We start from the raw sequence: 25639 nt of genomic DNA on the forward strand, positions 1-25639 counted from the left end.
ATAAATAATTTTAAATTATTCTTATTAAATAAAATGTTACGTCAATGAGCCTGGTAATAATTATCGACACAGATTAAATGCCATTTTGAAGTCAAGAGTTAATAAAACAAATATACAGACGCTTCTATTTATTTTCCTTTTTAGAACAGTAAGATTCTTCGCAGCATCAGAAACAGATTAAACAGAAGGAAAGCTAAATTACAAAGTCTTTGAAAGGTTGTTAGACTCCATGGTTTTGTAAAACCGTCTTTTACTAAAGAGTTATTTAAAATATTTAGGATTTAATTGACCTTCATCTATTACCCTTAGCTAATTTACGATTTCTAACATTAAGTCATTTCAATTTTCCCTTTCTTCCCATGATTTCTTACAGTCATATCCGTTTCTTTTGTAAATACCTTATATTCAATTGTCTCTAAATTTTTCTGAGTTTTACAAGTTATTTTTCTGTAATCTTCTATAGCTCTTCAATATTACCGTTTAGAAAATTATGTTTAGTGATCATTTTAATAATTTATTGCATATTTGTGATGATTCTTCTGTTTGGCATTTAAATTTGCTAATCGTAAGTAGACTTAGGTTTGATATTTAGCCAACTTCAAACGTGTCCTTAATGGATTCTGAATGAACATTCCCTCCCAATTATAAATGAATAATATACCTAGAATTCCTTATTCCAAAATGATATTTCCCTGCTTCTGTTTTATATAATATGCTTAAACTTTAGTTTCGCCTGAGTAACGTTGAATTTGCTTGCGAAATGCTCTTTTTGTTTCCCCCCCCTTTTTTTTTTTTTTTTTTTTTTTTTTGTGGGTGTGTGTATTTGTGTGTGTGTGTGTGGAAAGTAATTGATTTCACTACGGATCTATTTTACTGACGTTTTTATTGCATTTATGAGTTTTAGGAATTGTCACTTTACACAACTGTGATATTTCTATCGAAATATTTATGATCTGTAAATCTAAATCTCATGAATCACTAATGTTTTCCTTATCCCTTTCATATATCAGGTCCTTGATACCGTTAAGTACATTCGTTAAGTACATTCGAATACGATATAATTATGGTATCAGTTTTGAATACGATATAATTATGGTATCAATTTTGAATACGATATAATTATGGTCCGTGAATTAATAAGCCTGTTGAATTTCATATCAATCACTATACCTGTTGAAGTAATATAAGAGTACCTTTTGTACCTCAAAATTGGCAAAATCTGGAGATTGCTACAAATGGAAAAGTTTTCTGCAACCTTGAACTACTTCTACTCTGTTATCTGCATGTTTTGTACTCCAAAGCAGATATTTTACTTTAAAATCGTCTGCTAACATTATAGTTTAATACAGATAGTATTAAAATTATAGTATTAAATTATAGTATTAAAATTTTGCTGTCCTCTGTAATATATATAGCTTAGATATTTTCTGACAGTGGAAAGTAACATTATCAAATAATACAGGTATGTTTGCCATTGGCGAACATACCTGTATTATTTGACCTGTATAAAATTTCTGTTGTATACTTCTGTGCAAAATACTAGCATTTGTCGAATTGCCTCGGCGAAGATACCGAACCAAAATATGGATGAAAACATAATATCTTCCACTATTCAATTCGCCAATTCATTCATTGCTATACAAATATGTGATAACTGATAATTTTGCTTTTTACCTTTTTTTGGGTAAATGTGAAAGACATTTGCTGATTTCGTTAATTAAAAACCTTACTAATTCAAGAGTTTCGTAAAACCAAAGTGGCGTAAAGTATAAGATAACTGCAGTTTAATGCTCCCCCTGCTCCTCAATACTAGGAGAATATGTTTCAAAAGTATTGAACTTTTATAGAATTGTACGTGACTAAACAGTAATTAAGAGTTTCTTTTGTGACTTAAACTAACTAAGCAGTAAATGTTGATTAAAACTGCGTTCAAAGGGAAAGACAACTACGCAACTATTTACTGAAACTACGCGACTATTACACAACTATTTACTGAAAAAATAATGCTATTTAGTAGTAATAAACATATTTAGTAAGGCCGCCCTACCCGGATAGTGGTTAGTGACTCTAACTCCCGTACTAAAAGGCCCGGGCTCGAATCCCGGAGAAGGCATGGATGTATAGTGTTTGTGCGGCATGGGGGCACTCAAAATATGCGGCGATCCGAAAGTCCTCTCGAAAAGTTGTTGTTAGCGGAAGAGGGGTGGGAGTCTCCCTGGGTGCTGCCCTTTAGAATTGGGGGTCGGAGCTGAGCAAATTCGTACTGTCACCTGTATGTAAATTCGTATTGTATATATCACCTGTATGGTGACCATACGAGGTACCCTACATACAACCCTGTATGGTCACCTGTATGGTGCCCTGGGCTCTTCCCAACGATAGGCGCAATGTTGACTACTTGAATGATGAATTTTGTAGGATTGCTCTAATTTCAGACAAACGAGATTAGTCACAACAGCAGCATATTTAGAAGATTTTTATGGATTTAGGTTACATTTTATGATATTTCTTTAATTCAGATTTTTTTTTACTTCTTTCTACGTAGAAAATTAATTATTGCAATCACAAAAAGTTTTGGGTATTATATTTCAACAGAAATCTTGACATCCATACATATGAACAGAGCAAAAGACTGTTTTTTCCAAAATGGGTTGTAACATGGATTCAAAGTGCATTTTTTTTCCGTCTGTACTTATGTACGTATGCATGCATGTATGTATCTCACATCTCGCATAACTCAAAATCGATTACCCGTAGAATGTTGAAATTTTGTATATGAGACTTCTAAGTTACAGTAGTGTTTTAAATGACGAAAATATTCATGTTTTGACAAAATCAGATTTTTTTTAAAACAATTTTCTATATTTATATTTGGGAACGTTTTATACTCGTTGTGAAAAAATGAATTTAGAAGAAGTTTGACTCCCGTACGACAAAAAACTGACCACGATATTTAATTTCAAAATTTGCATGTTCGATTTGCGGTGAGAAATCTGTTAATAAAGTTAGAATGGTTCGAGGAATGCGTTTAAATGAAGTGCAGCAAAAATGTGTATAATTTAATGGGTCCATAGAAGCCATACAGTGTCCACAGCAGATTTTTTATTTACAGATCAAATATTTATTTTATCATTTGTAATTAACTATTTCTTATGCATAGAGTTGTTGAACTGCAATATTTTATGATGCATGAACACTTAGGGGTATATAAGATGTACTGGTGTAACTCTATGTAGTAATAATCACACGACGTACTTTAGTAAATTTGTTTAATAAATGTAACATTTAAATTAACTTTAAGCCCGTTTCTTTTTTAGCTGTATCATATACATTTTATGTTTATAAAATATTAATTTTTATCCGGAATAAATGAATTTTTACTTTTGAAATAACAACAACATTTTTTCTTCCTCTTTTATGTTTATTTAAATCCTGAAATTAAAGAAATTAAATTCCTCTACAAAAGTAAGTAAAAGGAAACTGAGTTTCTGGTTTGCTAGCAATACGGAAACTTTGCATTAGAAATAAATGTTAATGACGAAATGTTTATTACAAAACCAAAACAATTATGTATCAAGATGCACAATACGTAATACTGGGGACATTTCGTTAATTACAACGATGCTGCAAACGTCATAAAAATTATTATTTAAATATACTATGTTTTACATTTTTTAATTATATGTATTAACAGAAAATTTACATTATGAAAAAATGTATTTGTTGCTTTTAAACTCCACTATGTATTTTAAGTAATTATTGATTGATTAAATTCTGAAAATCTTATATTAAATGTCTAATAACTTGAAATTTGAATTTATTTCGCATTACAGTACCATCTTTTTTACTCTATATTTAATTGATTGTACCTTTTTTTCACATATTTTGTGACAAAGTCCAGCCTTAACTTCTCGAATCTTGCGGGAAGAAAATAAATCGCCAAAAAAGAGTTTTTTAGATAATGAAGCTTTACTTTCTGATAAATTTAGAGTAATAGTGCATTCAAAGTCAACAATATGGAAAATGCTTTAATAAAAATATGAAATATTATGCCTTTAATTAAGCTTTTAAATTAAAATTACAAGCTTTTTAATGGTTAAATTAAGTTCTTTGGTCAGGTATATGACATAAACAGCTACAGATGACATTAATTATAAAAAGTAGCGAAAGAAAAGCAGAGTACAACGTACTTTAACAAAAATAAGAGTACAGATACAGCACATCTCAAAAATAATCTGATTAATAATACTGGGTCCTTTTTCATACTTTTCAGCTGATTAGATAGCGTTCTGTAAGATAAAAATCGAGACGAATAATTCAGAACCAATATTTTCAGAGGGTTCTGAAAAGATCTTTTCCTTCTTTCTCCATAACCTTTTTAATAATCTTTCTGTAATTTGTCTTCATGGTCATAATCTGACATAGACTTTACATCTGCCATAATATTGAATTCTGTTAAAGTCTTGCACACTTCAACCGAAATGTTTATGCAGAAGAAATCTTCAAATGCAGTTTCAAGATTAGTTTCTTTTGAAATTTTCGTACCATCCATTACTAAATTTGTATTCATTGAACCTTAGCAAAATCTGCAGCATTTAATTGCTACATTGATCCTCTAGTTAAAAATATTTAATTCTGGCATTGCTTAAATATTTTCGCCTACATTCTTCTAAATCTGTGTAATCCGATTTTTGAACGTTTTACTTTCCACATTCAATATTTCGTTAATTTATCTGTTCTTTATTATGGTTGCAAGAGAACTTGCAGGTGTCCCAAATTCTGAGGCGATTTCTTTTTTCTTCAGGATGTTTTTGCCTGAAGATTTCAAAGTACCAACTTTTCGTTTTATTTGGATGCACATTTAGCTTTCCTACATTCATTCTTCAAGGCTGTAAACACGTGAAGTCTATGGGAATGTCTGCTGAACTCACATACTTTTCCAGAAACTTGAATTCCATGGAAAGATGAGGAATTTTAGGCTATTCCCTGAATTGTAGTCACTGTATCGGAAGTTGAAGGTCAGTAGATGCTCCTTCGAACAGTATTGAAATAGGCTTTGTATGACGTTTCTTTAAACCGCACAGAAATGAACAATTGACAACCACCGATATAATACCTGGGAACTATGGACGGACAAGTTTTCAGGCCAATATGGATTACAAAATATTTCTGTGATAGAGGCGTAGTGATCTGACTGCTTATTAATTAATCTGCCACAAGAATCAGAAATCTTAAGTAGCAAAGGCTAGAAAGAAAATACTTCGAAGTAGTTATAACAGAAATACATTGTTTCACTGCTCCAAATCCAAGGAATATGCTTTTTCACAACTGAGGGATTCGAGGCCGAGAAATTCGTTACAAACTAGTATGTGTTGTTATTCCAAAAGACATAAAGTTTTTAATTTTATCTTCCACGCTACTTATTTAATTATTAGTATTCTCATTTCATGGGATTTGAGACCTTTGTCTTTCAGATTATAACTGTAACCTTTTAACAATTGAGCGATTTAAGTGCAATAAATATACTGTTTGTAATTTACATCATTATTTAATTTTTATTTAATTTTATATCTCAGTGATATAATTTTATAATACATTTGATTTATGTGATATGCAATATATTCAAATAATAATTTTTATGAATATTTTTACAACTTTTATGTTTAGTAAAATAAGTTTCTAATGTTGTTTCGGCATAACCATTTGAATTTAATACTTAGTATACCGTTATGTTTATTTAATTGATCATTAATAATATACATAAATGTCATGTGTCATACATAAGATCATGTGTTTATTTAATAGTTATAAGTTTATTTAAACATAAGTGATTAGTACAAAAAGTTTCAAAACATTTCTTCAATTACTTCATTATTTGTACTATGAGAATTTAAGGTACTTTAGCATTTTACCGGCGCAAGCAATAAAGTCGCCAAAAATGGTACAACCGAAGCCAAACGGAATGTCCTCGCCGGTAACCTTTTACGCCTCATTTTTAAAACAAGTCACAGCCATTTCATATCAGATTGATTGTTTCTTTCAATACTGGCATACAATTACATAGAATTTTTGCCCAGATAGTTCAATTTTATGCCCTAAGGCCATTCGCGGTAATTAATTGATTAGGATGTAATCACATTGCTTATCTGAAGGCGAAAATATAGAAAAGTCGAAATTCATCAGTTCTAATGAGAATGCACTAGCGAAGCAAAGCACTGCGGTTTTACATACTTTCTGAGTAAGCTATTCGTACGAATTGAAATAATTCTTGCATTTAAATGTGTATTCCAAATTAAGATTTAACTTGAAATTAAAGTAGATAATTACTGAGAGAATCAGATTTTTGTAGCATAGTTTACGTGGGATCACATGGTATAAAACGGCGAATCAGAATGATGTATCATGAAAGCATCTAGCAAATTCTTAAATTAATGTCTTTTTACAGATTTATCGGCTTTATTTATTGCCTTTTTACAAAATTTTAAACGATATTAAAATGTTTATGCTTTCGAAATAAAAATAAAAATTTCTTAGAACTATTTGTTAACATTTTTTATCTGTATACTGTGTGTTGTCGCCAATAAAGTCTGCTTGGCGAGATTTGCGCCGGCGAAACGGAAAAGTACCGAATTTAATTAGTTGAAAGCAATGGAAAATGTAGAATTATTAAAAACTGCAAATTGTTCATTTTATAATCCTATAAATTCAGGCGGTATGCTTCAAAACACTTCTATCATCTTTTCTTATATTTATAACGATGTAAAATTTAGAAGATAGCTTTATCAATGTACGACTGAAATTTTGAACCAAAATATTTAATAATGACTGGCTGTTTATAAATGCATAATTATCAAATATTGGTTTTAAAATGCAATGAAAAATTTTAATAAATAGAATTTTTTTCCTCTTACAGTTTGCCACTCCCTTGGTTCTTGTCTTGCCTCATTTCTGGTCCTGTACATGTGAGCAGTTCGGGCATGGCATGTTCTCTTCTCCTTCTTTTCCTGATGCTGCTCTTCGTCATTATCTCCATCGCAGCCTTCAAATGGAAAATGAATGTAGGTCTGGCAATGGTCATGTTCCTGCTATATTTTGTCTTCATCGCTTGCAGTCTGATCCTCGAGTATGGTATTGTTAGTTGCGATGCACTACTTGGAAAATGAGGACTACTTTACTTATCCGGTTATGTAATTATTCTTTGTCGAACGATTCAAATACTGGTCTAAAGGTACAGGTCAGGATCTAGATATTAACGGGCCAAAAAAACCTTCGAGATTTCCGTTTGTTCTTAAATTATGATTTCTCACTTATTCTGATATATTTTCTGCTTATCGTACCTAAGCAGTTTTCTGCCAAATACTTATAACCATCGAACTCCACTTATACTGGAGTACAATAATTAAATAATATGTTATCCCTTTCTCTCAAATTAACAATTTTCACTTAAAAAATGCAGGTACTGGAAACTGCATCTTTAACTTCCTTTCCTGGAATTATGAAAATTAAGAAGTGAAAATAATTAGCATAACTTATAATTTCAAAGCATCGAAAATAAAAATTAAAAAATATGCCAGTGAATATGTTCTACATCAAAAATATCTAAAATATGGAGCAAATGTCCTATTTTGTGTCAATATAAATTTAACATTTTTATACAATCCTGAAAAATAACACAAATATAATTTTTATAATATCCGGGTTTAATGGAGAAACTTCACATTACAAAATTATTGGGCTGACATTTTAAGCCCGTATAACATTTCAACATTGTACTCTGTCCAACAAATTATGCAATTATCTTCACGATTACAGTTGTAATAATTCAGTAATTTATCAGTAAAGAAGGATAATTTAAATTTATGGATAGCATTTATAAATAATAAGTCGTATATGCGTGTATGTGTTTTAGAATTATTAAAAAGAGAATTCAACCAGAAGAAGCTGAGGTTAGATTTTTTTATTATATCATACAGTAAAATGTTTCAGAGAGTGTACTTTAGTGGGAGTCCCTTGATATTACACTCTCTTTTTAGAGAGCGCAATATTAAGTTACCCCTCCACCTTTTATGGTATTGAGAAGAGGTCCATGTGTTACAGTGTAGTGAGTTTGAACTAATGGTATGCTCAGTAACGTGTCAACTCTCGTAACATAACTTTGAATAAAGGATCACGAATATTAAGTTAAAAAAGACAGAATTGTAAAAATGTGCCTTCAGCAGTTCATTGCAACGAACAACCGCATTCAGTTTAGCTGCATTTTAGCTAAATGCCTAAGCACATTTTGCAAAGTATCTCTATCTCAAGAAAGCGTATTTCGTTTCATGAGTTTTACTACTCTTTGTAATTATTTTAAAACATGTAGTAATTTCAAACGTTTTGTCTTCATTTGGCTTAGATGATAATTCTGTTACGAAGTTCCAAGGAATATTTTAGCATTTACGACGTCGAGTTTCATTTTGAATCTGATTATTCATTTATTTACATGTACTAAAATTAGCAGTATTTTTAAATGAACTAATGCCAGCAATTGTTTATTATTAATTCCGTATTTTGCTTTTTAGCCATTAATCTTAACACATAAAAGCAGTTTTTCTTGTCTTCTGATATGAAATGAACGTGAGCATTTAAATTGTTCAGGAGGTAACTTAGATTATGTTCTCTAGATCCAGACCTGTTGCGTTATAACAAAGGACTAATTTTATGTTTGTAGAGAACATAATTAATTCTTTATGTTCTCTTTTTAGTATAACTGTATTATAATTATTATACTTGAAAACAAGATTGCAAAGACTCTGTTATTGTTCCCTAGTAATGAACAAAAAATTTTCTCAAAACTCAGTCCTTAGCACTTTTCCAGGAGACACTTGTGTTTTTACAAAATCCTGGATGATCTTATCCTTTCTGAAAATAGATGGCTCTGCTGAGAGAGAAATTTATGTCATTTGAAACATGTTTTACTACTTTTACATTTCTTTAATTTAAATATAACAATTTCCCTAGTTTAAAGCTCATATTAATAATCAAAGTAGTCGAACTTAAATTGTGCCTCCTGAAGTATTTTATTAAATTTTAAATTTGTTGAAAATTCGTTGAAAATTTTTATTCTTTCTATAAACAATCTATTATTAATTTTTTCTACATTTTGAATTTGCATTATTACCATAATTTTGTCTTTCTGGAGGCTTTGCTGGAATTGTGTAATTTACTTCTGCTTACACTTTACATGCAAACATTGTTGCTGCTGTAAATTATTTCATTATTTAATAGTGAAAATTATTAGATAATGAAGTATAAATCAATTTATTGTTTGAAAAAAGAATCATGAGAAGCAATAGTTTATAATCGACATCGGGGAAATCAAACAGTTTGAAATTTCATAAATTTTCCCGCATGTGTTTTTGTAAAAAAAGTTCAATTTTTTAACTAACTTGATCTTTTATTTTCATTTCTACAAGGGACAAAATATTTCCTAGAGGATTCTACTTAAACATAATACCACTTGTTTTAAGATACAGCAAATTCCCTATATTTATGAGAAATCGTTTTGCAACTATTAACAATAAAACATAGTTTCGAGATTTTATTGGGAAGATAAACTATAAAATAAGAAAAAGTATTTTTTATTTACTTAGTTAGTTTTTTAGAAATGATAAATTAGAAGTTTAATATATAAGTAATAAAGGTAAAGCTCATTAAATTTGAGAATATTTTTTATAATGGTACATGTGATAGAAATTTTATGAAATTTCGAAACGTTTGATTTCTTAGACATTGACTCTACTTTAAGGCACTATAAGAAGGACACGCTCTTTGTAAAGAAAAATTTTTAATTTGAGGAAAATTTCATGAAAAACATGATGTGAATGAAATAGTGATTCACTTTCAAAATTGGAAGAATCAAGTGCATATGGTGTGCAATACAGCAAGCATCATATGCACAATATATGTCAAGCAGAACTTTTTTTAAATCTTTCCTAAATTTTATTTACATTATTAGAGGTATCCATAATCAGCCTAATTCATGAAAAGAAGGACATCAATTTATATTCTCTGAAAAGACAAATTAACCGTTTTTGAACATACAAAAGCAATTAGAGCAATTTCCATATATCGATATGCTTTGTAATTTCATATCTTCATATATAGATACACTTCTTACATTCTTTTATTTTCCAGAAAGAAAAATTAATTAATTAATTTTTTCTGTGTGTTAAATGCTAATTTAATTTTAAAATTAAGATATATTTTATTGAGTTTTACTGAAACATATTTTACTGACTCTAATAATCATTAAGACTATAAATTGCGATTTTATAAACTATTCAAGCAGAAAATGTTCAGCTGTGTAAAACTAAAATTAAATAAATAAAAGACCAATTAACCAAAAGAAATATTTGCAGAGCGAATTGATGCACAATATATTGTTTGTTCCATTAATGGACAGAAAGTCGTTTGGTCAAACGATTTTTGTTGCATTTTGTTGCACAAAGAGACAAAAATCTTACTTTTAGACATCGGGACTAAAGTGTTTTTAATATATATCATAAACAGTTCTTTTGTGCCATTCAATTGAGGAAGATAAAATGTATAAAACATTTGTATAGGTATATAGAACTCTTATGTTCACTGTTATTTGGAACCATCCTTTTCTGATACCTATATGTACTTAAATGCATCCTCAGAAATGAATTAAAAATTATACAACATATATATAGTTCTTGAAGTGATAGATCCTTAAGAAAATTTGCTATTATTTTCTGAAGATAACAGCTCAAAATTACCAAAATATTAATTTAAAGACTATATAAAGACTATATGACGAAATTTAATGCCTTTGATAATAAGTTTACCATTATAAGTTAAATTTTACATTCCAGCAAAATAATGCCTTCATTGTTTATTCGATGTTTTAAAACATAGGTACAAATAATGCCGTTATGGTTACAGAGTCTTTGAAAATTGAATTTTTAAATCACAGCCTCACATATTTGTCTTTTATATATTTTATATATTCATAAAATTTAAAAGCTTTCTTTTATTCAGCACTCTATACCTGCATTTATTTAGTGCATACTACTGTATTACCTCATATTTGCTGTTTCGTTCTAGTTTATAGGTACTGTTATTTTATTATTTTATGTTTTTATCAATGTTATAAAAAATGTCGTATATGCCATTTATACTTTAGTACAAATATTGGGTCTTCCAGGAAAGTCTGGTCATTTCATGCCTTATACATTGTTTTAAACACCCATAAATATTTTGACTGCTTGAAGCAGTTTCTCGTATGCCACCACTGTTTACGTAAGCTTTAAGCACCTACAGTAGAATACGATGCACATAAGCGCTTTCTTCGGATTTATAGCTTAATGTGTCATGTATATATCACTAACCTATAACATAAATAAAAAAATAGAAACATTAAAAACAATTGCATTATTTAATTTATTTCATGAATCAGTTATTAATATGAAAATTGCTGAAATATCTTAAAATGATTGGCCTTTTCATGAAGATCCTAAAGCAAAAGATGTGAAAGGGATAAAGTTATGATCCTTTAGCTTAAGTGAGAACTCTGATTGATGTTAAATAGCTTTGTTCGACTTCAGCAGTGATGCCATTAAACAAATGATTACAAATAAATATCAAATTACAAAAATTATAAACAAGTACCTAAATATGCGTTCGCCTTTAGAATACTCAAAAATATTAAATCCATTTGATACCTTAATCGAATCAAATAAAAATGTTTTCATCTTTTTCTTTTTTAAAGAGCTTAAAAGAATTCCACAATAATCAATTAACACTGTTTTAACATTAATAAACTACTATTTAAATTATTACTTAGCGAAATGTTTCGAATCAATATTCACTTAGTTTCGAAAATGAATCTCTGCTGAAGTTCGATCTAAGCACTTTTACATTAGATATACAATAGTATTTATAAAATATAAGCATAGAGATTTTTGTATTTTGCATATTTTTGAAATCTTAGTAAAGCTTTATAGGAAAATATATTTCATGTAGCGTTAATTCCTGTACCCAATTTGTAAATTTCTATTTACTTATACTGTCCATGTTCTTCATGCGTGTGTGTTGAATGTGTATAATATTTTTAAATTATTTGTTTACTTATTAACTGAAGATGTAATGTCAGCACGCTGAAAGCACGAATCTGCTAAACAGTTGTTAAAAGAAAGTTGTTTAAATGTGGAAATTTTAAAAATCTTCATAAAATTCGAGTAAGATTATTTACACAATAATTCTCTCATATGCGTCCTAATCTTTTGGCTCAGTATAGAACAACGAAAACAACCTCGAACAGGTATTTAAGTGAGAATAGAAAGCCCATAATGCAGATTCTTGTTTTTGGTATGTTTGCTGACGATGTGGTAGTAAAGTTGTAATTATTCTATCATCAGGGAAATTTGAAGTAATTTTTTATCAATGAAGTAAAGCACCTTTGTTAATCTTCATTTCCAAATGAAAATCTCTTGGCTTATTAAAATAGGTATTGTTAATTTTTGCAAATAATTTACAAAGAATTTAAGTATTTTAAAACAAAGCTAGGGGAAAATTATTAATATTTTATCGTTCTTGATTACTTATCGGAAAATTTAGAAATAATGCGCTTACTTGGTTTTGTACTAGTTGTTTGCTAATCGTCGTTTAATATATTAAAAATTGAAATTATCGACAATAATCATCAATATCGGCAAGTTGATCATTCTTAAGGGAAATTAAAAATTAGTTCGTTATTTATAAATGACAGCTCAGCTTAAACATAAACCAGTTAGTATAAATCTTTGCATAATTCTTAATAAGAGAAGTAATTTAATTTTCCAGAGCTGTGTTCTTTTAATACCCTTCTAGAACTTTAAAATAAAAAAATATTGCTTTTTAGAGATAAAACTTATTCTAGTGTAGTTGTCATCAGCACACCTATATTGATATATTTTCAAGATTTTATTATTGATTAATCCTATACGATTTATAAACATAATATCCAACATAAATTCCCTTCTTATTCTTTATTTTGCATCTTAATTGTTCACGTTAATTGCATCCTCTGAAGCACGTTTTAAAAACCTTTAGTTATAAAACCCAAAATTTAAATTTAAGTGTATAAGTAAATAGCTAATTAAAAAGCTCTTCTAAAAGGGAATTGCACTTCCAGATTTTGTAATTTGTAACAAAATATTAATAAACTATAACAGAGTAATGTATAGACTGGATACGTGAGTAAAAGCAGTATTTTATAAAATGTGATGCAGTCAGTTAAAAAGCCGTTAGATTTTATTAATGTGAATAATTTCACTGCATCATTGTGTTTCATGATTGTTTATCTCCGTTATCGATAAATGGTATAACCCCAAAATAAATATTTTTCTTGAAAATTATTACTGAAAAGTAATAAAATTGGAAGAAAAGTTAGTAAAAGGAGCAAAATTTACACTGCAATAACAGTTTAGTGGCCTTTAAATATATGAAATTTTTGATAAAACTTTATAGTAAATATTTAGAAATTCCTCTGTGAAGAATACATATGTATACATATGTGTATGTGTGTGTGTGTGTGTAGGCAAGGCGTAACAAAAGTCTCCATATACAAGGAGAAATAATATGTTTTAATACAATGCGCTTTCATTAGGTTGTAATTACTCAGGACATCATATACCCAGATGCATGGATCACCTTAAATTTTATAGGCTGGCAAGAAGAATAAGAATATTTCTAATAAATCATTAAAATATCTGAGGATTATCCAGCGCTTGCTGCCAATGCTGTAGAACAATAAGAAGCACTTATAATCATAAGCACTTAAAATAATAGCATAATAAGATCGGTGGAAAAAATAGAAAAAAGTAAGATAAAAGCCAAGAGTTGGAGATGACAAAAGGAAGGATGAAGAAAACTTTTGGAATTCTTGAGAATTACGATATAAGGAAATTCTTAAATGGAACTGTTAAACTAAGTGAATATGACGTTTTCACTTTAAAAATATATTATTTATTTACATTTTTCATGGAAATGAAAATCGTGCCATAGCGCATAGTGCACATCTGCATGATGCTCAAAGGAAAGCCGTACGGAGCTTATAAGTTTTTAGATTTGGAAAAAATAAGTTGTGACATATATGAAGTCAGAAATGCAAAACCAAGACGAAAGGTGAAATTATTGTGTTGGGGACATATCAGTAATGAAAGGTAATTTAAGGTAAATTCAAAACTTTGAACCTGTTAGACAGCACCGTAAATGCAACAATTTCATAGTATAACATGAAAATTAAACGCTGAAAAGCAGAGAACTCACACTTTCGATTTCTAGTTATTCGAGAAATCTAATTTTGCTGAAGTCTGCTGCTTTAAATCTAATCTTCAGTTTTTATAGTGAAAACACAAAAGTTTGCAATACTCAGTTAGCTTAACAATTTTATCCAACAGAGTGTGTTAATAAATCCAATATTTGCTGATGAGTTTTAGGCATTTAACATAAAAAAAAAAGCTGGACTGCATTTGAAAGAAATTTTCCATCCCTTTCAACTGTCACTGCAAGTAAAATTCCATTTTCAGATTTTGAAAATCATTTAACGGAAACATAGCAACCAATACAAGAATACCGATAGGGCAGATCAGCCATATATTATAATGAGATGGGATTTAATTTAGCAGGAAGTAATCGTACTAGATCGGGCTCTTTACTCGATCGATATGTTCTTGTTTCTCAATATGTTCAGCTTAAAATTTGATATGAACAAGTACTAATTTTCCCTGTGTATAGAGACTTATGGGGCACATTTTATGTATATATGTATATTATATAAACAGCTAATGCTTGACTACGTAGAAAAAATTAAAAAGTAATTTAGTAAAGTAGCTGTTAAAGTCCTGAATGTTAAAACTTTAAAGAAAAGCAATGTTAACGTTCTAGGTAACGATCATATTTTAAAATGTTTCAAATCCCTAATGTTAATCTAAAAATGACTATAATGTTTCATAATCCAACCCTAACAACCTTGAAAAGAAACTTAACTAATCTTTCTAAAAATAAAAAAAAATATTGTTAAACTTATTCAGAGTTTGGTTTTAATGCTTTCAGGAAGCTCAGATCTTTTTATTAGAAATAGTGCTGTAATCTCTGATTTTCCCTCTTTGAAAAGGTAAAGCTTAGACAACTTTATTCAGTCCCTTCATCTAGAAATTAGTTTAGCTGCAACAGTACTCAGTGATTTTTGTATTTATAATAAGAAGTATCAACCTACTTCTGAGTGAGTGTAAATATGTGATCTTAATATGCGGTAACGCACCATCACTTTAACTAAGCAAGACGTGTACATTATGTGAATTTTAGAATCACGTTAGACTATTGCAGTCCTTGTGCGTACGATTTGCGTTTAATTCATTTAGAATAAAAGATTATTGCAAATAAAACAAATTTATATGCTTTAGATTCAAAAGAAACTTCATAGTTTCTTCTGAGGATACTTCATGGCAGTGCATAAGCTTCTCGTTACACAAGATAAATAACTGTTTAAAATATTTTCCGCTGTGATGTATTTCATTTAATCCATGTTAAACAACTGAAAGAGTAAAATACTTATATTTTTCATCAATATTATGTTGATGAGTACTTTATTATATAAGTAAATAGACAAGACATACTGTTGCCAAACAAAAAAAAAAAAAGCAATTTAACTTGTACAACTAGTCGTCCCAAAAGCTTACAATTATCAGACTTTCTTAAATTCTAAATAAAAATCGAAATAACAGAGTATGAATGGGAGATCATTTTCTCATACTAAAATATCTTAAATACAAATTAAGGAGCTAAAGAAAATTACCTTAATGTGTTATTAGATACTTAGTGTTATATAGGAAACATTCATAAACAAATTAGTACTCAAGAATGAAACGTTTATGATATCAAACCCATGACACAGAATAATGTGACACATTATGATGGCGATATGCAGGATGTAACTTATGAAACGTACCCCATACTATTATATAGATATATTTTTAGGAAAATCATGAAAACATATATTCCAATGTGCTTGAAAGGAACGAAATGTGCCTAAATACACTGTTTTTCTTGTTGTTTTTCTCAAAGTTTGTGATTCGATATTTTTCACTGTCGATAAGTCGTCTTTCTAGTGTAATGAGAAGTTATATTTATCCCTTGCATTTTGAACAGGTTAGGAAACTCTAGTAGCTTCTCAATCCAATTGTATATTTAAAAGCTAAAAATTCAGGGCAAATTCTTGGCGATGTTGCAGCCCACATAGTAGAAATTGTCTTAACTCCATACTTTTTAACTTTGGCTGTTCAAGTCGACAAAATTAAATCACTCTTTATCTCTAAACGTTACGAGTCCCAGAAAATGAGAAATAATCTATTCTAGCAAGACGTTGAGAAAGCTAGCGTAAACGTTTATAATTTATGAAACTCTGACCAGTGGGTTGCGTTTCATAAAACACAACCCGTGAGTAAAACGAAATAATCTCGGTAATTATTAGTGAAGTTTTCAATTTTGTGCCTTCTTGATAATCATTTTTATTTTTTTCCCTTAAATCTAAATCTTGAAAGTTAAAAACTGCAAATAAAAGAAATTCTAATTGAGGAAAATCAAAATTAACAGAATAAGAATGAAAAACGAAATGTTCAATGATATTCGAACTTTTAAAGTTTAATCATAGCGTTATTATTATGTTGTACGTCCGTTTATATTTGTCTAGCCACTAGAAAAAATATCATTCGTGGATATCAAGATATTACATATATGTATATACATATTTATATATTACTCATTTTATGGTTCTGCTAATTTCCTTGCAATAATTTATTTATGGATTTTTAAAATCGAAAACTACAGTCTATTTATTTATAATTGTCCTCCGTGATTTTTTATATTATCTTTAAAAATCATTTATGTAGCTAACTGTTAGCAACTCAAGTCCAAATCTGAAGATTGCCGTATGTGGAGTCATTTTAATATATGCATATATATATATATATGTCTATTTTACTCAGATTCGTTGTAGTGTATAGGAAATATATCTAATGCATAAAACTGGGCTTCTATTTATTGAAACTAGAGTTGCTACGATGTTAAGCAATAAGAAAGAACTGATGCGTGTATGAAAGTGAACCACTGCATTAAAATCTAGAAACATTTTGGCAACTACTTCATAACATCGAAAACACCACAAAGTGTATAACACAACACAATGATATAAAGCCACCAGTCGGTAACAGCTTACTCTCCAGCACCTTTATCGTTAACTTATTTATTTTGTATATAAATGAGCTATTACATTTATGAGATATGTGTTTTAGGAGAGTATCTGATCGTATATAATGTCTTTTTTGCATAAAAGAAACATCTTTGTGATAATGTGAAGATATGATATGATAATGTGCTTTATGGTTGGATTCTTGTTGTTGTGCTATTTTGAATGAAATTTCAGGAGCTATATCATGTGAATATATGTCGTATGTGTTCTCTGAACTCTTATAAATGCGCTGGAAAAGAATTGTCTATTGACCAGATATATATTGAACTTGTCTTTATCACATATTTTCATACAGATATTATTCCATAGTACCGTAATTTTTAACGCCTTTGTACTGCATCGTTACTTAGCAAACTTTTGACTCTTGTTAAGGATATTACTAATATTTTATTTTGAAATTTATAGAAGATTTAGCTTGCATATAAATTATAATTCAAGTTATATAATATGTAATATGTTTAACGTGTGTACAAAATATAGTCTATTACTATATACTTAAATGTATTTAGCGCATCCATTTACAAGTCTAGTAGCCCAATTCTAGATAGTTGATACTCGAAAGTTAAATATTTTTATCGCATTATGAAGTTGAAATTTGATATTTGTTTAACAGTCACTTGAATAGTAGATTGTAGTGAATCTTTCTATTATGCAAATTATTAATGAATTGATTTTAGATGATTAGAATCAAATGAAATCTGTCCTTCGTTTTATTAACTTTTGGTGTGTATTCTTAATTAATTTTCATTATTTGAACTTTATGTGTATAAACAAGAATTAGTATATGATTTTGCACACTTTATGTAATATGTACCGAAAAATATGGAAATTTATCTTATGCATAAGAAGGTGCCTTTAAATACCTTCTTAAAAGTTTGGAATGAAAGTAATGCCTTCTTTATTACCAAAAATCAAAACCTTTATCGTGATATGTATATGTAAATATTTTTCAAAATTTAATGCTATTGATGTTTGTCATATATTATAAAAAAATTTTCAAACTTATTCAATGCGCTATGCATTAAATAAGATTTTGATGACAAAGCAAAGCAATGAATCTTACATTCATCACTTTATTGGGCAATTCCAACATTATTATCACTATGTTTCATAAATAAAATACATATCCGATTAGCCATACTTATTTCAGTAGTCAAACGATTCATTTGTTTTCTTACAAATCTTTCAAATATGGTTTTCTATATTAAATCTGAACAAAACATCATTATATGATAAATCTACTTCTATAATTAAGTTTATTATTTAAAATTAAATTAATTTTTACAGAAATCAAAACGAAGATCTAGTCTAAGCTTCATCTTCCAAAACTCATTTATTTCATAATGACACAGGCTTTCACAATGAAGTAAAAATTTATGGTTCTTAAGTTTCTAGCAAATTTTAATCGTGAATTTAACTACAGAAAAGAGGAATATTATTTACATAATACTTTTGGGAATGTTGTAACTTAAAGAATTTGATTTGAATCATGCAAATTTTTTTTCGGTTTGTTATAAATTGATGCAAATGCTTCACGTATATAATTGAACAATTTAAATTGTAGAGCGCAAATTAAGACTGATTAGAGGGTTTGGCTCTTTAATCTAAAGGAACCACAATTTTGAATCGTGACTTTTGGGTTTAAATCTTAAACTATTGTTATAATGGTGAAAGAATTTTATAGTATTCAAAGGAAATTATTTACACATTTCAAGGTTCAAAAGTTATGAAGGAGCTTGAAAAATATCAGATAGTGTTTGAAACATTTTATACTCCAAATTCAAAAACGCAGTGACTCCATATGACGGTAATAACACAATGCTGTAATAAATATTCAGTTCGTTAAATTGCATTTAATTTGATCAATACCTCTTTTTGAACTTAAGCTTTCGAATTTGTCGCAACCTGAAATAAACAAAAGTTAATATGATTTGATGTTGATAATGCGGATTTTACTTTAAATAACTCACAAATTTTCTTTTATTATTATTATTACTATTATTACTATTATTGTTATTTGGATACAGCAAGTTAGAACTTTACCAGTTACCAAAGTTGAGTTTTAATGTGCATCTCCTGTATCGAAGTTATCAAAAGCATTCATTTCGAATTCGGAATTTCAAAGTTAGAACTTTAAAACTTTTTTTACAAAATTATATCATTATAAAAGATGTTCTTATTTTTTTCCTTTGTAGTTTAAATTTGTCTTTCCCCATTTCGAATTTTATATTTCCAGAACTTCTTCAGCATACATGTGCTCTCTGTAGTTAGCTCTCTAAACAGCATTAACTGACTGCATTTTCTGCAAGCCCATTGGCTGTAAAGCTCTACATTTATTTCTCAAAACTAAGCAAAAGTAGAGTTTTCCCAGTAATAAGTTACCATTTAGTTTAAATAAGTAGTTCAGAAACTTAAGTTTAAAGACGAATACAATTTTCAAATGGGAAAGTGCATTTAAAACTTCGAAGAAGTATAAAACCATAACCTTAATGAAAACAGTTACAAGACTATCGAATTCAGTTGACAGTTGCTGCGCCTTAGTATTCCTGATTTAGATATGTATTAATCCAATATAAATCGGTGGAGTTCTATTTTTTTCCCTGGTCGTGATGAACATACAAGTATCTTGATAAGATGATAGTTCTCGTCCTAAATAGGTAATTTACCTAAGCAAGTGCACAAATACCGACTGTTGAAAGGGATATTCTTCATGAAAGGTTTTCTACAAAAAATTGGCTTCTAAATGCCGGAAAACGCAGTCTCCTTGTGGTCTCTGTCTTAATCAGAATTGACTACAGGAAAAAAGTATGACATCTAGTGTTATTCGTTTAATCAATTTATTAATTCTAATCGTCTCTGAAGGCTTGAATCCAGATTGTAGCTGTCTGACAAGTCTAACTTTCTATTCAAGAACTAGTCGGCATTTATTCTAACTGCATTATATTTTTAGTGTCTGTCTTCCATCAAACACTCACAGAAACCTGAATTTACTAATTAAATTATGTAAAATTATCTGATGCTTCTTATCTTAAAAACAAGAACTTCTTTGAGAAAGGCTATTATGTGGTCTGATTCAGTTTATGCTGTACATGTGAAAGCTCCTTTACATGCGATCCTTAAAAGTTTAACATTGTATGAATAAGAGTCGAAACAATATAAAAAGAAGGCGTTTAAATTGTATCTCGCTAATACTTCGCAGCAGAATTTATACGCACTGCATACATATGACAGATGATAGCTGTTCTGCAAATGAACTGATATTTTCGTTTACATTTCTATGCATAATAATAATACAATAATATAAATTGCTAAATGAAAGATCTAATGGCTAAAACACTTCAGAACATTTAAATGGTATTGGCGAAACAGAGTTCCAACAGTATCGGCCTCTAGCATTTTATGAATGAATGCTAGTGTCTCTCTAAATGCCGAAAGCAATGAAAGAGTTAATCTCCGTGATATAATAAGAATGGTCACTGATATGCTATACTAAGAAAAGACAATTTGTTTCGTCACAACTTCAGCTTTTCCACCCTTCATATCTTTTAAATGCCTTAGATTCTAGTGCCAAATCTGCTACAACTTTAAAAACAATTCACAAATATGATTCAAAGATTCACAAATATGATAAAACAAATATGATTTAAAGAATTTTCACAAATATGATTTAAATAATTTTCACAAATTTGATTTAAAGATTTTTATGACTGTTTTTCGGCCCAATGCTTTCGCTTTCATAAAGGTTCTAACTAGTATCTAATTAAGCAAAGAACATGTAAAAAATATTAAGTGATAAAATAATGAACAGTAAATATCTGAACTAAGTTTTATGTAATATGATGAGTAAGACTGTAATTTCACGTGATCTCTTTCTAAACTGAGATTTAATATATAAAATGGTACATTCAATGCAATGTTTTTAGGTTAACTGTATACTGATATCAAACAAAAGGAAAAATATCTTGATGGTTATTTGAAAAAATTCCAAGTGTATGTTATTGAAAACCTTTACCCTCATTCATTTAGAACACATTAGTGTAATGTGTAAGGTCATTCCAAATTGTCAGAATTGTTATTAACTTGGTAAGATTCGATGACTCTTATTGTTCATGAAATATTTATAAAGTTTAGTATCTAAATCATTTTAATTAAATCTTACCTTTTTATGCATGATCTGATAGTCTATTTCTAATAGATGTGAAATTTTATTCTGTGGTAAATATTTCATGAAATTTTATATTTTTATTAGTCGTGTCATTTAAAGGCCTTTTTTCTTCAATTTTTCCTCGAATCTTGCCATGACTAATTTAATAAAAGTGTAGAAATATATTTTTCCTCATGACTGTGCAGCTATTATATAGGCATTATTGAGAAACTTATATTCATTAATCTTCTAAACATCTTGATGTTATAGATTTATTGAATGATACGACACGAGTTTTATCATTGGTGCTGAAGAATGGAAAGAATAATAAAAATCTTTTTTTTAAACTTATGACGTGCTTATTCTTTTTTTGAAATGATCACCATTATAACGTAAAACAAATCAAGTTTCTGAATCCGTTAGCAAATGTGATGATGAATATATTTAATTCGCAATAACATGTAACTACTACAGTAGTACATCTGCTTCAAATTAGCGAAAGTAGATCTATTTACATTTATTACTAATTTAATAAGTGTATTAAATTAGTAATAAATATTTTATTACTAATTTAATACTAATACTTCGTAATCTTGGACTGCAAAAAAGACAATTATTAAACAAAGAACCTAAAATAAATTTATCATATTCTCTTCTTCAAGAAATAGCATCAAGAAGGTAGACTCGAGAAATCATTAAATAAAGTTACTTTTGAAAGAATGAGAGCATTAATTCAGAATTCAGTTTTAAGATGTAGGATTTTTCAGTGATAATGAAAATTATGAACTAACTTCAAATGATTCTGAAACCAAATTGTCCAACAATGATACAAAAATTTACTAAATTCATGAATTATAAACGTGATAAAGTGCGTAACGAGAATTTGAAGGAAAAAAAAATAATTCTCGAGAAGTATCCTCATAGAATGTGAAACGAAAAAAAAAAAAAAAAAAAAAAAGTAATATATTAGAACTTTCAGAAACGAAACATTTAGAACAAAAGGAAAATCTTCGTCAGCTTACAGAAAAAATTTTCTTATTAATATTTCAAAAATTAACTCCCCTGTAACAAAATTAAAACAAGCGACCCTCAAATCCCAGAAAAAAATCTTAAACTGCATTTTTGCGAAAATTGAAATTAAAACTATTATCTAAAGGTCAAAAGGTGATCAAAATATTTAAATTATAATACAACATGGAGTTTCGTGTTGCATCGCAGTTAAATGCAAATGAAGGAAGAGCAGTACTAAAGTCGAAGTTCCACTGATTTCGTTAGAGAACCAGAGATTCTGATTAGCGCGCTTTCGCCTTTTGGCTTTACTCTCTCTAAGCCAGGGGTTCTCAACCGGTGGTACGCAAAGAAAAAGTATTTTTAAATTCATAAATTCAAAAATCTCGTGAAGAAAAACAAAAATTGATGGAAATTTCCTGTGATCGAACTCGAACAGAAGATTTAAAAAATAATATACTTGCTAACTTTTGTCTGAACCGAAAAATAACTTAAGGCATTTCAAATAAAGGTATTAAATTTTTATTGCCTTTTTGCACAACTTATTTGTGTGAACAAGGGTTTTCTTTGATGTTATATTTAAAAATTAAATACAGAACAAAGTTAAAATTGGATCCTAATTTACAGTTAAAACTAAATTAAATAAGACCAGACACAAAGAAATTTGTCTCTTTTAAGCAGGCTCGAATTTCGTACTAAATTTTAAGATAAAAGTATTATAACTTAAATTTCGATAATGGTACCAAATTGTACAAATGGTAACCCATTTTTAATCTAAAATGATTTTTATGTATGCATATTTAATACAAATAGCCAATGGCACAATATATTTATTTTTCATATTTCTATTGAGAAATTAAAAAATAATCATTGCAAAATTAGCGGTGATATGTAAGGTTTTCAGTTTTTATTTAGATGGTTCGCGTTAGTCGAAAAGTTAAGAATCGCTGCTACACTCGGCCATATTTCAGGCCCTTGATAGCTTCGCCGTTTAGTTAGTATTTTGTAGAAATACCAACTTTGTAGAAATTTGATAGCTTCGCCTATATCTTTTAGTTAAGCATTAGTTAAGTTTTAATTCTTAGTATTCTTTAGTTCAAGCCCAAGTGGAGGCTTTCTATGTACGTCCTGAGAGAGGACCATCTGTAAACTTTATTTCTAGCAATAAAGGGTAATTAACCCTTCTCAAGTTTACGTGTCTGTCTCCTGAACTAAAGCGATTATTCGCTTACCAGTTCTCAAGGTTTCACACATTTAGCTGTAAATTCTAGGTTAGAACCTATTTCATCTTAAATTCTTAGTATTCATATTTCACTTCTCTTACTAGATAGCTTGCTGCTTCGTCTGTCTTCAAAAACTAATTTCAAAATTGTAGTTCGATTTGGAAATTTCAATGTGGTTCTCCAAGTAAAGACGCAATTTTATTTGTGTTGGCTTTCAAGATGTTTACCAGCAAAAGTAAATAAATATTAAAATCGGCTTTGACTACAAGCTTTCACTTACTTTACATATCTCCATGTATTCATAAAAATAAATATAAAAATAAAGTAAAATTAGTTCGCAGCAAATAATTAATCTTTTATTTGTATGCAATTAAAATTTCATAATTTAAAGTTTAAATTTAAATTAACTTTAAATTAGCTTTACACGAATAGAGAATATTTGTTATATATATATAATGTTGAATGATCTTAAATTCACTTAGTTCGAAAACAAGTTTTTCTAATACTTGCGCAATAGCTGCAAAGTAAGATAATTAATAAATTGGACTTCCAACATCTCCAAAAAAGTTATTGTAATACAATAATAAATCAAATACAACGTATTAAAAATATTTGCACAGATAATGGTACATCTACAGCGAGAAATTTGTTCCTAAACCTGGGAAGGCGGTATAACTTGGATGACTATCAGTTGGAGGATTTGTACATAGTGTAATTACAAAACTGTATATAATGTAAAAAGCTAATTGTTTTCAGATTTTTCTTATGCTATTACTAAAAAAATGAGCCTATTTCATAATCTTTAGTCTGGCAAATAGCTCGTTGACAATGAAAATTACTTTTCTCCTTTTCTAATTTTCTTCCTCGTTCCGACTCGACAATTAGCCAGAAATTAATTAATTTCCATTCACTAGTTAGTATATTCAAAACGTTTTCACAGACGTTTTCACGCACAACAAACGTCCCTCAAGCATTCCTAGTCCCTTCCACGTCCCATAAATTACTTCTCACAAGTTTTGCCGCTTGAAATAATTCAAAGTATCCCGGCTGCCGATAACGGAATTTCGAACACACACCCCTTCTGAGTAAGACACTGAAGAGAACACTTTACCGACATCCCACTAGAAAGAACGTAAGTTAATTAATGCATTTTCTGGCCTTTTATATCTTCATGTACATTTCACATTTTTCTTATTATATATATATATATATATATATATATATATTAATTTTTCAATTTTTATCATTTGATTTGTTTTTGCAAAGATAGCATGCTGTTTCTTAATTTTTTAATGTTTATTTCAATTACTTTGAATTTTATTTCATAATTCCAATTAAGATTACAACTGTTTAATTTTTATACAAATAGTTTTTAATTAACATGCATAAAATCGGAGGTGTCGGGGATATTTACTCAAGTATTTTGTAAATTTTACTACATAGATTGCTTTTTACTCAAAATTTATAAAGAATCTTGTATTAGCGAAAATGCTTCATTCAGAATGAGTTCTTTGGTACTCTACTTTGGTTCTAAATCCCATCAATTCACGGAGCTACAATTTTGGCCTAACTTAATTTGCCAGTTTGGCATCACCATTCTTGCTTGAGTAAAAGACGAAACACCTTAACATTTATCAATTATTGTTCATTGAACGGGAGCTGGTTTGTTCCCCATCAAAAGTGAAATAATTTCCGATAAATAGCAATACTTACGTGCTTTTATACTATGCTGTTACTAAAAAATGGGCCTATTTCATAATCTTTAGTCTGTCTAATAGCTCTTAGACAGTGAAAATTCCTTTTTTTCCTTTCTTAAATTCTTAATCATTTCGACACGACAATTAGCCAGAAATTAATTAATTTCCATTCACTAGTATTTTGAAAAAAATATTAACATACAGTTTCATTCAAATAAGAACTCCACATAATACATCCCTCAAGAATTCCGAGTCCCACCCACTACCATAAATT

The 25639-nt window shown here is 29.0% G+C and overlaps 1 protein-coding gene across 2 annotated transcripts in view; it reads left to right on the forward strand.

Moving 5' to 3' along the window:
* Positions 1–21788, forward strand: part of LOC118190972 (sodium/potassium/calcium exchanger Nckx30C-like) — a 206838-nt gene extending 185050 nt beyond the window's left edge. For both annotated transcript variants that reach the window (XM_035361770.2, XM_035361764.2), the window contains exon 9: positions 6914–21788. In XM_035361770.2, the coding sequence (XP_035217661.1) occupies positions 6914–7163 (250 nt within the window). In that variant the 3' untranslated portion in view covers positions 7164–21788. The remainder of the gene's footprint in view (positions 1–6913) is intronic.
* The last annotated feature ends 3851 nt before the right edge of the window (positions 21789–25639 follow it).

Source organism: Stegodyphus dumicola, chromosome 2 (assembly GCF_044657685.1).
Source record: "Stegodyphus dumicola isolate Sdum_Otavi_A_Nest chromosome 2, ASM4465768v1".
In the NCBI taxonomy this organism is placed as follows: domain Eukaryota; kingdom Metazoa; phylum Arthropoda; class Arachnida; order Araneae; family Eresidae; genus Stegodyphus; species Stegodyphus dumicola.